Source organism: Physeter macrocephalus, chromosome 15 (assembly GCF_002837175.3).
Source record: "Physeter macrocephalus isolate SW-GA chromosome 15, ASM283717v5, whole genome shotgun sequence".
Lineage (NCBI taxonomy): Eukaryota > Metazoa > Chordata > Mammalia > Artiodactyla > Physeteridae > Physeter > Physeter macrocephalus.
This window is the reverse complement of record NC_041228.1, coordinates 64,591,084-64,603,408: the sequence shown is the minus strand read 5'-3', so window position 1 is coordinate 64,603,408 and position 12,325 is coordinate 64,591,084. Positions and strand designations below refer to the sequence as shown.

The 12,325-nt window shown below is 44.2% G+C and overlaps 1 protein-coding gene across 10 annotated transcripts in view; it reads right to left on the bottom strand.

The window, feature by feature from the left end:
• The window catches only part of EYA1 (EYA transcriptional coactivator and phosphatase 1), a 344,098-nt gene extending 333,099 nt beyond the window's left edge, over positions 1–10,999 (bottom strand). For 6 of the 10 annotated variants that reach the window (XM_055091178.1, XM_055091180.1, XM_055091179.1 and 3 more), the window contains exon 1: positions 10,233–10,415. In XM_055091178.1, coding sequence (XP_054947153.1) covers positions 10,233–10,247 — 15 coding nt within the window. In that variant the 5' untranslated portion in view covers positions 10,248–10,415. Of the gene's footprint in view, positions 1–10,232; positions 10,437–10,749 lie in introns of those variants that run through there. The other 4 variants (XM_055091186.1, XM_028500563.2, XM_055091184.1 and 1 more) reach the window with 3 other exon arrangements.
• Between the last annotated feature and the right edge of the window lie 1,326 nt (positions 11,000–12,325).

Below are 12,325 nucleotides of genomic sequence, written 5' to 3'. Positions count from 1 at the left end.
TCAACTAAGAAATTAATCTACACACCGCGCATCAACTTCAACACAGATAAACAGACATGTAAATTTAACCCCAAAAAATAGACACGATCTTAATATCACCCAAGGTAAAATTACAGAACAGAGAACATGTAAGTAGTGTAAACTTCATTATCACTTCTCGTAAAGGTACTCAAACTTCTGCATGTCAGCATGGTAGGAAAAGCACCGCAGTGGGGCTTCCCTGGTGGCGCAGTGGTTGCGCGTCCGCCTGCCGATGCAGGGGACGCGGGTTCGTGCCCCGGTCCGGGAGGATCCCACATGCCGCGGAGCGGCTCAACGGGAGAGGCCACAACAGTGAGCGGCCCGCGTACCGCAAAAAAAAAAAAAAAAAAAAAAAAAAAAAGAAGAAGAAAAGCACCGCAGTGGAAGTCAGAATTCAGGTTCTGACTCCGCCATTAACTAGTTGAATGACCTTGGGCAAATAATTTTGGCTCCCTGAGCCTAAGTTTTATTATCTGTGAAATGGGAGATTTCAACTGGATGATTGTCAGGTAAAATATTCCAAGCATGGCTCATTTGGGATGTAATTTTGAAATGCCAGAGTAATTCTCATTTATGATTTTTTGCTCACAATTATCAATGCTGGAAGACATATGCCTTACCAGCCATGAACACAAAAGTGATGCTTCTTGGACAACATAAAACTCATAACTAACTAACTAACTAACTAACTGCTAAAATTTGGAGAATCCCTATTAAAGCAGAGTGTTTCTGTAGTTTTAACAAAAAACAATGTCATAATTTCAGGTTACAAGTAAATAAAAATCATATGGATGTATTTAAGTTCTGCTAACCCAAGGAAACACAATATACCACTCTATTTTGAAGTGCACAAAATTTCAGAACCAAATCTTAAAATCCACTGGCATTGCTTTTAGAGGATTTCTTGCATAATTAGGGAAGAGATATTACAGAAACTAGATTTTTTTCATTGCTTCCGTTACTCTCTGGAGGCACGTTAACTTTTCCAGGCGATAGAGTAGCATTTTAAAATAATGATAATAATTCTGCCTTACTTTGGGAAAACACTTTACAGTTTACAAAGTGCCTTCACATAAATCGCCCACAGTGCAACTATATGTGCTGAGACAAAGTCCGGTCTCATTCCTCACAGAAGGGGGCAGGCCCAAGACAAAGCCCCCTCTGATTTCCCCTAAATTCCCATCCTCTCCATACCTGTCCTGAGAACATGTTTCAATCAAAGTCTGTATATTTGATATTCCAGGATTATTTCCCATGTGTTTCTTTTCCATATTTCCATATTGAACTTACTGAACAGTTTAAGGTATTAAGAATGGTCAAGTTACATGAGCATGAAAGGTATTTCATTCGTAATTTTATTTCTTCTGAAGATGAAACTATTCTGTACTAAATACTATGTTTGTTATTGTTTCCTGGCCTAAAAGGAAAAGACTGAGATTATTGAGAAGCCAAAACAGTCAGCATTCATCTAGTTCAGGTAGATGTCTCCACTAAGAAAAACTACCACTCAAAAATCACAAAATCACAGAGACCCATGGACTTTATTTACAAATCCCTCCGCTTGCTAAATCAGCATAGTTGTTTCCAGATTTCTACATGTCAATCCAAACCATGAAATATATGCCATGACTGGGTCTACTGATATTTAGGAGCCTGGCTCTGGTAAACCCTTAATTCCCTTGTTGGACTTGATCTTTCATGGTTTATAAATAAGCCTGCCCCCATTATAGCTCTTATCTAATTATTTCTCTACCTGTCCCCCCACTAGATTGTAGCCCCATGAGGGCTAGGACCACGCCTTACTCTCTTGTTCTGGTCACGTATGGCATGCATTAAATATTTTGAATGAGTGAATGAATATTATCGATACATGACAATTTTTGAATACATGTAAACTCTGAGCTAGAATGAGATGGGCAGTTAAATGGTGGTGCTATCATTCAGTCAACTTAAAAATGATTCATCGAATTTTAGGTCGTCAATATTTGTTCAAATACCCTAAGAAACAGGCTCAAGCATGAACAGGTTAATTGGTTCATAGCTATCTAACTACCTGCCTACCTACACATTACACACATAGGGAGTAGCTATCCATAAAACTATACAGACCTATAGAGTACTTAGAGGTGAACTTCAAAGGGACTTTGTTTAAACCAAGGAGTGGTTCCTAGAAAAAAAGGAGTAGTAGAGTGTCCAAGGAGGCTGATCTAGGTATAGGATGGTGTTGGTGTGGGGAGGTGCACACTGAAGGAAGGATCGGTGACATGAAATTTGCTTCAGATCTGTGGGGCAGTACAGGCAGGAGGTGTCTTGATAGCAAGAGTACCCCCACGGGCTTCCCTGGTGGCGCAGTGGTTGCGAGTCCGCCTGCCGATGCAGGGGACGCGGGTTCGTGCCCCGGTCCGGGGGGATCCCACATGCCGCAGAGCGGCTGGGCCCGTGAGCCATGGCCGCTGAGCCTGCACGTCCGGAGCCTGTGCTCCGCAACGGGAGAGGCCGCAACGGTGAGAGGCCCGCGTACCGCAAAAAAAAAAAAAAAAAAAAAAAGTACCCCCACGTGTCTGGATGCCATAAACCTGGTGGCGGTTACCCATCCATACACCCATCCCCAGCACTCACCATGCCAAAGCAGGGAAGTGGGTTAATTACCCACTTGTGCATTTATCTCCAAAGACCAAACCCTTTATTTACTCACTCCTGAGTCAACTCTCTGGTACCCTCCAGAAGTAGGGGGTGGGTTGGAGTTGTACACAATGGAAGGCCACCTTTCTATTAGCCACTCAAGTGAAAGTTCCCTAATAAAGAGAAAAGGGACTGAGACACATCCTGGGGCTCTGCCGCCCAAATTCAACACTCCAGAGTCAGTTATCCACTCTGAGCATAGAGAAGAAGACTGGAAGCCTCTTCCTGGAATGGGTTTCACTAACCGCTTAAGGAGGAAGAAAAGATCAACGGAACAAAACAGTGAGAAAAAGCTGTACAGCTGGGCACATATTTCATATTTGCTAGTTGCGTGAGGCCACCTAAAGAAGATGCTCTTCCAGGACAGACAGTGGTAAGCAACCCCTTCCAAGGCCACCAAAGCCCACAGGTGACAGGGAAGGGGCACCTAGAGCTCTTGCCTTGCATTCACAGCCCCAGGCCTTAGGCCCACCGTGGCATCTGGTGCCAGCAGAAGCGGCCAGGTGGCAAGAGGGATAGTGAGAGGCACCCTGGACAAGGAGGAAACAGGAAGTACTGGCCCTGTTTGAAATGATCTTTCCAACACCTGAGGGAACTATGCCTTCTTCGGCCCCAATCCCATGCACTGCTGATGAAACACCATGGAAAAGTGAACTTTACTACAAAGACTTCTGACACAAGATTAACAGAAGCCTTCGGAACTTCATTTTGCACGCTTGGGGGAGTGGGCTGGGAAGGGGCTGAAATTAGTGTAGGCATACTAGCGAATACACAATGGTAAATAAACGTTAAAACAGACTCTACAGAAAACACCAAAACAACATGACAATCTGACACATCTTGCAATCACACAAAATCCCCTTTTGGGGCTCAGAGGCATTATGAAACTGCACCCCTGGTGATGGCATTACAATGATAACTACAGAGTTCAGTGACGCATATTTGGAAATGATATTTTATGCCCCAGTGCAACTAACAAGCTTACTGTTAAAATACAAAATAGTTCTAAATACAAAATCTTTAACATATATGAGACAAAACACCTATTCTGTGCATTCCTGCTATAATTTAAACTCTCCTCAGGATGACAATTTTTCTCCCCAATTCTACAAACAGCACTTGGTACTTAAAAAAAGTACTCAAGAGCTTTGAACCTCAGGCTTTCTGGATTCTGGAAATCCATTTTCACCACCCCACAGAGACACTTCCTATTATTTTCCACCCATTGGCTAAAATCAGGCAGTTGATAAAATAAGCAACCGCACCTCATCTTACCTGTAAACATTTCTTACTTTTACTTTAGTTCTAGCTCATCACAAACATCCCATCTATTGTCAGATCAAAAGACTGGGAGAAGAGAAGTTGGGATAAGTGTGCAAGTGACAGAGGCATGAAGTAGGCAGAAGAAGGCTCTAGGCAGGTGCACGGAACAGACTTTCTAGATCGAAGCAAAACAAGGTGGGGCTGGAGGTGAGGATTGATATGATTGGGAAGAAAATAATCTTTTTTAAAACTTTATACATCACGTATATTTTAATTTTTCCTGCTGGGTTTGAAAAATGGGTTATAGTTTAGATGACACATAAATCCTCTCTAATGAACCAGAGACCCATCAGACACTGTTAATAACTTGCGGCTCCTTGGATGAAAGAGTATTTTCATTACAACACACCATCACTTTCATCTTTGCCTTCTCACCAAGTGTTGAGTTTTCTAACATTCCTGAGAAGCAGAAGGAAACTAGTGGTTGAACATTGATTTGTAGAAAAGAAAAGGGCTATTCTGAAGTATGTCCCCAGAAGACTACAACTGCAGATTGAATAAACATATCAAATCAAGGGGTCTTTAAGAAAATTTACAAACAGAAGCCTGCAGTGAAATGAACCATTGGATAAATGACCTCCAGAGACTTCTTCAACTCACTAGTCCATGGCTTCAGAAGCCATAAGCAGCTGTGTCTGAAGGTGACCTCTTCTTGGCTTTCCTCACCTTCCTAAGAAACACGGTTACATCGAGGAAAACAGCAATTGAGCATGCTCAGGTGAGTCAGATTCAGAAACTAGCTTCTCTTTCCAACTGTTGTAAGGACCACATCCCAACCACGGAAGCTATTAACGAAAAACAAGGTCAGCTCTTTACACTGGTGAAAGTCTTCTACAGCTGGAGATGTAGTTTCTATAGAAATAAATGTCGACACCAATTTGCTTTTATAGCTTTTCCACTGATTTACTGGTACTGCCGTTTTAAAGTTTTAAGTATGAAGCCCATCCATTCTTTATAGAACTTCTGAATAAATATGATCAGATTTCTGTTTCCACCATATGCAATTTCCTTCTGTCTTCAGAGGAAGAATGTTAAGGCAACCCAATGAGCTGACATTAATTAGGAAAATGATGACATGTGTTTATTCAGTAACTAAAGTTGAATTCAAACGATGTTTTCAAGAGCATTAGACCTACACATTATTTCAAGGTCGTACTTTCTACACTAACAATATAGAGAAAACTCTAAAGAAACACACCTGTAATTCCATCAACCCAACTTGTCTGTATGTGTACATAGTTTTATGCAGATAAAATCGGAGCAAATCTTCATGCTTGTGTTTTTCTGGTTTCTCTTAACATCATTTCATGAGTGTCTTACAGTCTGTATCCTTATCGTTTTTAATGCCCATGTAATATTCCATCAGGGAGATATTCCTATAAAGTGGGATATTTGGGGTTTTTTTTTTCCACTCTTTCACTATAGCATATAACACTTCAATATCTTTACTCAACAAGTTTTTTCCTTCTTTTAAATTATTTCTTTAAGGATAAATTCCAAACAATCTAATTACAGGATCAAGAGGTATGATAGCTAAAACTAGTAATTCTTTTAAAGTGAAGTCAAATTCACTTATGCAGATTTTTCTCTCATACAACACTGGCCCTAGTGGAAGGATGAAACATAGATTTCGTATTTTAAAATAGTCAAATAAAGTTGCTACAAAGGAACTTGACAACATTCACGAACCTCCCTATAGCAGAGGTTACAAAATTTTTGTGTTCATGGCAAACTCTTGAATACTAAAGACCATGGCAGGACATTTGAAAGCCTTAACTAAATCACTGGCGTAGGCTATCACTGTGCTGATAAATGTAAGCATGGTTTTCACACACTCGCCACCTGCTCTTTCTTTTGTTCAACACTGCTCTTTGAATGGAATCTGCTCTCATAGACTCAAGATAAAAAGTCAAAACGGGGAACTATACTCAGTATTTTCTAATGACCTATAAGGGAAAAGAATCTGAAAAAAGATAGCTATACATGTACATATAACTGAATCATTTTGCTGTACACCTGAAACTAACACAACATTGTATCAACTACGCTTCAATTTGTAAAAATCTGAAAAAAAAAAAGAAAAAGTCTTTAAACAAAACAAAACGGTGAAAATGCATTCCAGTGAACATGGGATCTTCTACCATTATTCTAATCATTTTCCCCTCTTATCTTCAGCAAGGTAAATCACCACGTCACATGACTTAGTCGGCTGAGTCTGACAGCCATTGTCAGAAAATAATTTCTACTGAAGCACAGAAAAAGTCAGTGTTGCCCACGGGTGATGACTGGATTTGAGGAACTTGGGTGGTGCGATAATAGCACGAGGCCCGAGAACTACAGGCCTGTATATCTTCTATGTAATAAGGAAATTCAGGCATCTAAGAGAAAAATCTGAAACGTAATCACACATGATAAATTCACCTAAAATGTCACCAGGCTGGCGTATTAACTCTGCTGCACCTACTGAATTTGGGGCACTGCTAGTCCACAATGTATCACAGAAATTGTTTCTCAGTTTCCCACGACTCTAGTTGTACCTTTAAAATCACTTATGCTCTTGAACAACTGGTAGCAAACTAAACAGGTTCCATTCAGTGGTTGCTCGCTACTGTCCAAACAACTATAACTTACTGATGAATTTTCTGACTTCATTCAAAAGAAAAGGGGATCTGAAATATCTACTCCTTTGCTTTTACATAGAAAGCTCTTACCATCGAATGCCTCTGGAGATGCTAATAAAACATCACAAAACTCATCCACGGGGATGGAAAGCAGGATATTGCTTGGAGCCAGGGACGGAGATGGGTGTGGGGAGGGACTGGACTGGGGGCGGGGCATGAGGGAACTTCTGGAGGCGTTAGAAGTGTTCTATATCTTGAAGGTCGTGGTTACATGGGTGTACATAATTGTCAAAATTCACTGAACTATACACTTCATCAAGTTGATTTTTTTAAATTGAATTTTATTTTTTTATACAGCACGTTCTTACTAGTTATCTATTTTATACATATTAGTGTATTTATGTCAATCCCAATTTTAATGTGCCACAGTTCATATTTCCTAACAATTGCCAACATCTTTTTCCCCCAGTACCATTAAGGAAGCAACAAACGGTTTTGATAGTGACTGCCTTCTTCATTGGAGATGGTTAAGTTCTTGCCCCTCCAAGTCAAACATGCTGTCAGTGCTGATGTTCATCCACCAACACTCCTCTCTGATGCACGTGACATTTATGCCTGCTTGACTGCTTAACCCACAATAAGTTCAGCTGTCAAGAACAAAAAAGCAGTTTTATTCATAAAAATAAGGTGAAAACATACTTCTCAGATTCTGACATTTCTTTTTCTTTCGCTGCCAAAATTCAAAGGCAGTTTGAACCGTGGATAGAGGCAGAGACTTCAATATTCAGCTCATTAGGTAACGTATTTACTACAGGGGACCCACGTTCCTCATTAGACCTTAGAATGCCTGAAGATTACACGTGTAGTTTAGGAGGAACTGGAGAATAAATGCCTCCCTGCTCCTTTACCTTTGACAATCACAAGCAAAGTTTAGCAAAGCAATTTCCTCATTTCCTGGATGCTGACTCTTATTTTTAGTTGCGTCTCGACCAGAGTAAGGATTGCTCGATGCAGAATAAGACTGCAGGGCTGCAGTCTCAGAGGCCAAAACACCGAAAATAAAGACGGTAATGGAGAAAGCATTACGCTGTCAGAAAAGGGGCACTGACTCAGGTTTTCTTTGGATTTCACTCTTTTCTTAAAATCAAAGGACAACTTACATTACAGCGAAACTTGAAAAGTTTAAGAAAGCTCTCTCCCCTTAAATCATTAAGAAAACAGCTACTGGGTGGTACAATGTGATGGCAATATACATGGTATGGGATGTTGTGATGGAGCCACAGAAGGAAGTTGTAGAATCTAAATTCCATCTAGGGCAGGAATCACCCGAAACCTCCTTGACTGATAGCCAACCTGCTTCTGCATGAACGCTTCTGGGGACAGAAATTCACCAACTTGGCAAGCCATTTGGTCTACAGCTGGAAGGTTTAACCTTTACGAGGTTTTCCCTTCTACTGAGCCGAAACAGACCGATCAAAACCCTCTCTTCTAGGGTCCATTTTTCTTCCGCACAAGCACAAATGTATTTTAATATGCCCCTGATACAAAATAATCCCTGAAACATCTGAAGATTTCGATGACATTTCCTAAAATTACTATCAGATCTCCTCTCTAGGCTCAAATTTTAATTACCCATCCTTTTAGAAACAAGTTACTTAACTTGCTGATTCCCCTCCACAGGACATGTCTGTGATCAGTGGCCTCTGGATCCAAACACCACTGGCACTTACTGAGCTTAGGGATACACAAACGCTTCTGCAAACGACCTGAGACATCCATTCGGCTTTGTATAATATGCCAACCTCAAAACCATTCCTTTAGTTTCCTTCTTTCAAGTCACTGACAGAAATGATAAAGGAGAGAAAGCCCCAGACAGCTAGTCCCAATGCGTCCAAGGGTAGAGGAAAAGACTACGGAAAACTTGGGGAAGCTGGGTAGGGATTTAAGTCAGTAACTCGAGCACTCATCAGCTCTGCAATCTTGGAAAAATTAATGAACCTCTCTGAGCTCATTTCTTCATCTACACAATGACATCAATACCATCTAATGGGAAGGAGAAGATCGATAATGCGTCTTACACATAATACATGCTCAGTGAATGTGTGAGTGGATGATAACAATCACTTTGTAAAGGATGAAAGGTCATAAAACTATAATGCAATATGCTTAATCGTCTCTAGTTTTTACGTTCAAAAATTATCGTGGAATAGGATAACTGGACACTTTTCAGAGCTGCATTTCAGGTTACTAAGATAACAATTAGTAAAACAATATTGCTCTTGTTATGGTCCCTCTCTTTAATTACCTTTTGTGAACACTTTGACTTTTTTATAGGCTAAACAATCCCACTAATCATTTTTTTTATACTTCCTATTTTGTAACATCTTCATTAACACTTTCCTCTGCCTTCTCCCCAAGGCTTTCTTCACATGGTCCAAATTGTGAAACTTGTTAGCTTTTGCTCTCTTCCAAATAGGGAACAAGTCTGATTTAGTCTGTTTGGTCTGACATGGAAGCCCTTTCCAATCTGTCCCCAGCTACAGTCCCTACACATCTGTCCTGCGTCCCAGGTCTCTCCTGCTCACCTGTAGCTACACCAGACCACTTCCAGATGCCCTTGGTGACAACAGCTCTCTGCCTGGAGGACGCACCTTCCACCCAGATTGCTACACAGCCTTCAAGGCCCATCCAGTCCTGCTTCCGGGAAGCCCGGTCCATCTGTGTTTCCCCATCTGAGCACTAGTCATATTAGGTCACAACTGTCTACCAGACCACTCCTTCAGGGCAGAAACCATTTTAATCCATGCAACAAGACGTTTGGTACGTGGCACGTTTCCCAGTGTTGGCTGAATGAGCAGCTCTGACTAGAGACAGAGGATTCTTAGGGTACTAAGGTCTCTGAACAGGACGGAAGAATGCCTTCCTTGGCCTCCACGGAGATCCTGTTCCTCCATTAGCCTTGCACTCCCCACTCCTAGCTGGGATCCTCTGTGCTGACACCCGCCACTGATTCTTTTGAATATATAATCAACTCACATTTCTTGACAGGTTTGAGTCCTTCTCCTACCCAAATTTTTTTAAGAAGCGTTGACTTTTATGAGATGACTTACCTAGCTAGCGTTAGTCAGTCTGGCTTCCAGAACAGAAAACCTGGGTGGGTCTTAACATGAAGGAAACAATGAAAGTTGTTTATACCGTTTGCATTATTCTCACCACAGTTAAAGCAGAGATCCTGTTTATTTTTCCTTGCTTTCCTAATTATTCATAGAATAATAATAATGCCTCGCCGTCGTTGACCTCCTCCAATTCATCTGCTGCTTCTTTTAACTGGTCTCTGTTAATTGGACCAAACAACCCACTTTGGGCCAAAAGAAGGGACTCCGGGGGCCAGAAAGCACTAACTATAAATATTCGTTTGTTCAGCCTACTCCCCGAATATTTCCTATCTCTGGAGCTTCAAAGGCAAGCACACGTCCAAGACGGCAATCACAACAGCAAGTAAGGCCAAGATGACACCCCCCCCCACCCCCGCTTCCGTCCCCCGTCCGTCCCCATCAGTCATCACCTCCCCCCAGGAAAACCCACCGGCCCTAGACACATCCCTCCAGGTGCAGCGCCCTGATGCCGCGGGGCCGGGGGCGACGCCGGCGTCCCCTCACTGCTCTCCCGACGCGCGTCCCCATTATCGCGCGCGCGCCGCCGCGTCCTTCCAGGTGGCTCCGCGTACCTGGCGGCGGTGCCCACGCCGAGGAGGCGGCCGAGGAGACGGCGGACGGGCCGCGGAGCGGGCGCTGCGCGCGCGCGATCGGCGGCGGGGGGGGTCGGGCGCCGCGCCGGCTGCGCCCCCTCCGCCGCCCCCGCCCCTCCTGGCCCGGTCGGGGCCGCGGGCGTCACGGTCCCGGGCTCTCGGCCGCGGCCTCGGCGCCCAAGGGTCAGATTTCGTTTCACAACAAAGTCTCCCGGTCACCGCAACCCCACTGGAGGCCAGAGCCGGCCGGGCGGCCCGGGGCAGGGGCGGGAGCGCGGCCGCCGGGGGCGAAGGTGGGAAGGGAGCGCGCGAGGGGAGGCTGACCAGCGACAGGGGGCCGGCGGCTGGACTTACTTGGGTCACAGCTTCGGCGACGCGGGGCCGAGGAACCGGTTCTTCCAAAACCAAACCGAAAATGGGTAACGGAGAGGCCGGGGCAGCGCTAAGAGGGGTTCTGTGTCGGTGTTGAGGGCCCAAACGGCTCTGGCTTCCAGAAATTCGAGCCAGTCGAAGCTTTTTTCTTTCTTTCCTTCGGAAATGCGCCTGTGCCTCCGGGTCGCGGGGCGCCCTTGGCGCGGCTCTGAGTGCGCAGCGACGCGGTGGCCGGCGCTGGCGAGGGGAGCCCTCTTCCCGGCACCCCCGGTCTTCCCAGTACCCCCTTCCCCGCCCTTCCCCGCCCCCCTCCCCGGGCCCCGACTCCCCTCGGCGCCCGAGCTGGAGCCTGGGCCTGGTGCCCACGCCCCGAGGGGTGGCTCCGCCGCCTGGGCCCTCGCAGGGTTGCCACTGAGGCACAGGGTGGTAGCGTTTGCTCTGTTAACACGGGGGAGATAGGTGTGCGGGAGGTGGCCCCGAAGGAAAGGTGGGTGGAGTGACACAGTGATTTTTTTTTTTTTCCCCTGGTGGTGTGGGGAGGATATAAAGCAATAAGCCGTCAGACTGAAACTTATCAAAACATCCGGAATCAAATAATTTTGCAAGTGGTCTTAAAATTATGTACTGTTCTTAGAGCTAGGGAAACCGAGGCAAAGAGCAGTAAGTGGATTCCCCGGAATCGTGCATGGGGGCCTGGACGAAACGTCCACGTCGAGCCCAGTAGCCTCGCTACTAGATGTTTTGTCTTTCTTGGCATCAAGGAACCCTTTGGGAGGGTAGGGGAAAGTTTCTGTCACCCCAAAGTTCTTTTGTATCTGTGACTTAATAGGGGCCAGAGAGACTCTTGATTCCACGTGTAAGGTATTTCAGCATCGGATGAAGCATCCATTACAGGCCCGTAATCTGAGCTACTCCTTCTTTGGGAACTTCCTCTCACTTGATTAGGATCCAATCACAAGCAGCGAAAGATATGCAAATACTTTGATGATTTGCTCTTATAAGGACTCATCGCCTCCAGTGAGCCTTCAAATGTTTGCACTTCTCTCTCCCTCTCATATGAAATCCCTTTCCAACCCCCACTCAATTATTCACATCAAATGAGATAATGTAAGCAAAAGGCCCTCGGAAAGTATAAAGCAGGGCATGAATGCGGGTATTATGGTACAGGCTCCTTCAGAATCAGCTAGATTCACACGCTTTGCTGTTGTTTCTATCAGTCATCGAGTATCTGTTGACTTGTAGTAGGTACTATGAAGCTCTAGTCAGAACCATGAGACCTAATCCTTCACCTTCAAAGACCACGGATTATAGATTGGAAGATAAAACCAACCCACAGGAGATAATTGGAAATCTACACAAAGACTGATTTTTGATCCTAACTGTTGGATGTTTATATGTAGGCAGACCCGGAAACTTTTCAAAATACGCCCTGTGTGTTGGATGAAGAGGACTTCCGGTAGAAGTCAAAGCATTGCTAAATTATGTCAGCCAAATAAGACCCCAATACCTTGTCCAAATAGAAACATTATCCAAACCAGCCAGTTGTTGAGGATGGCTT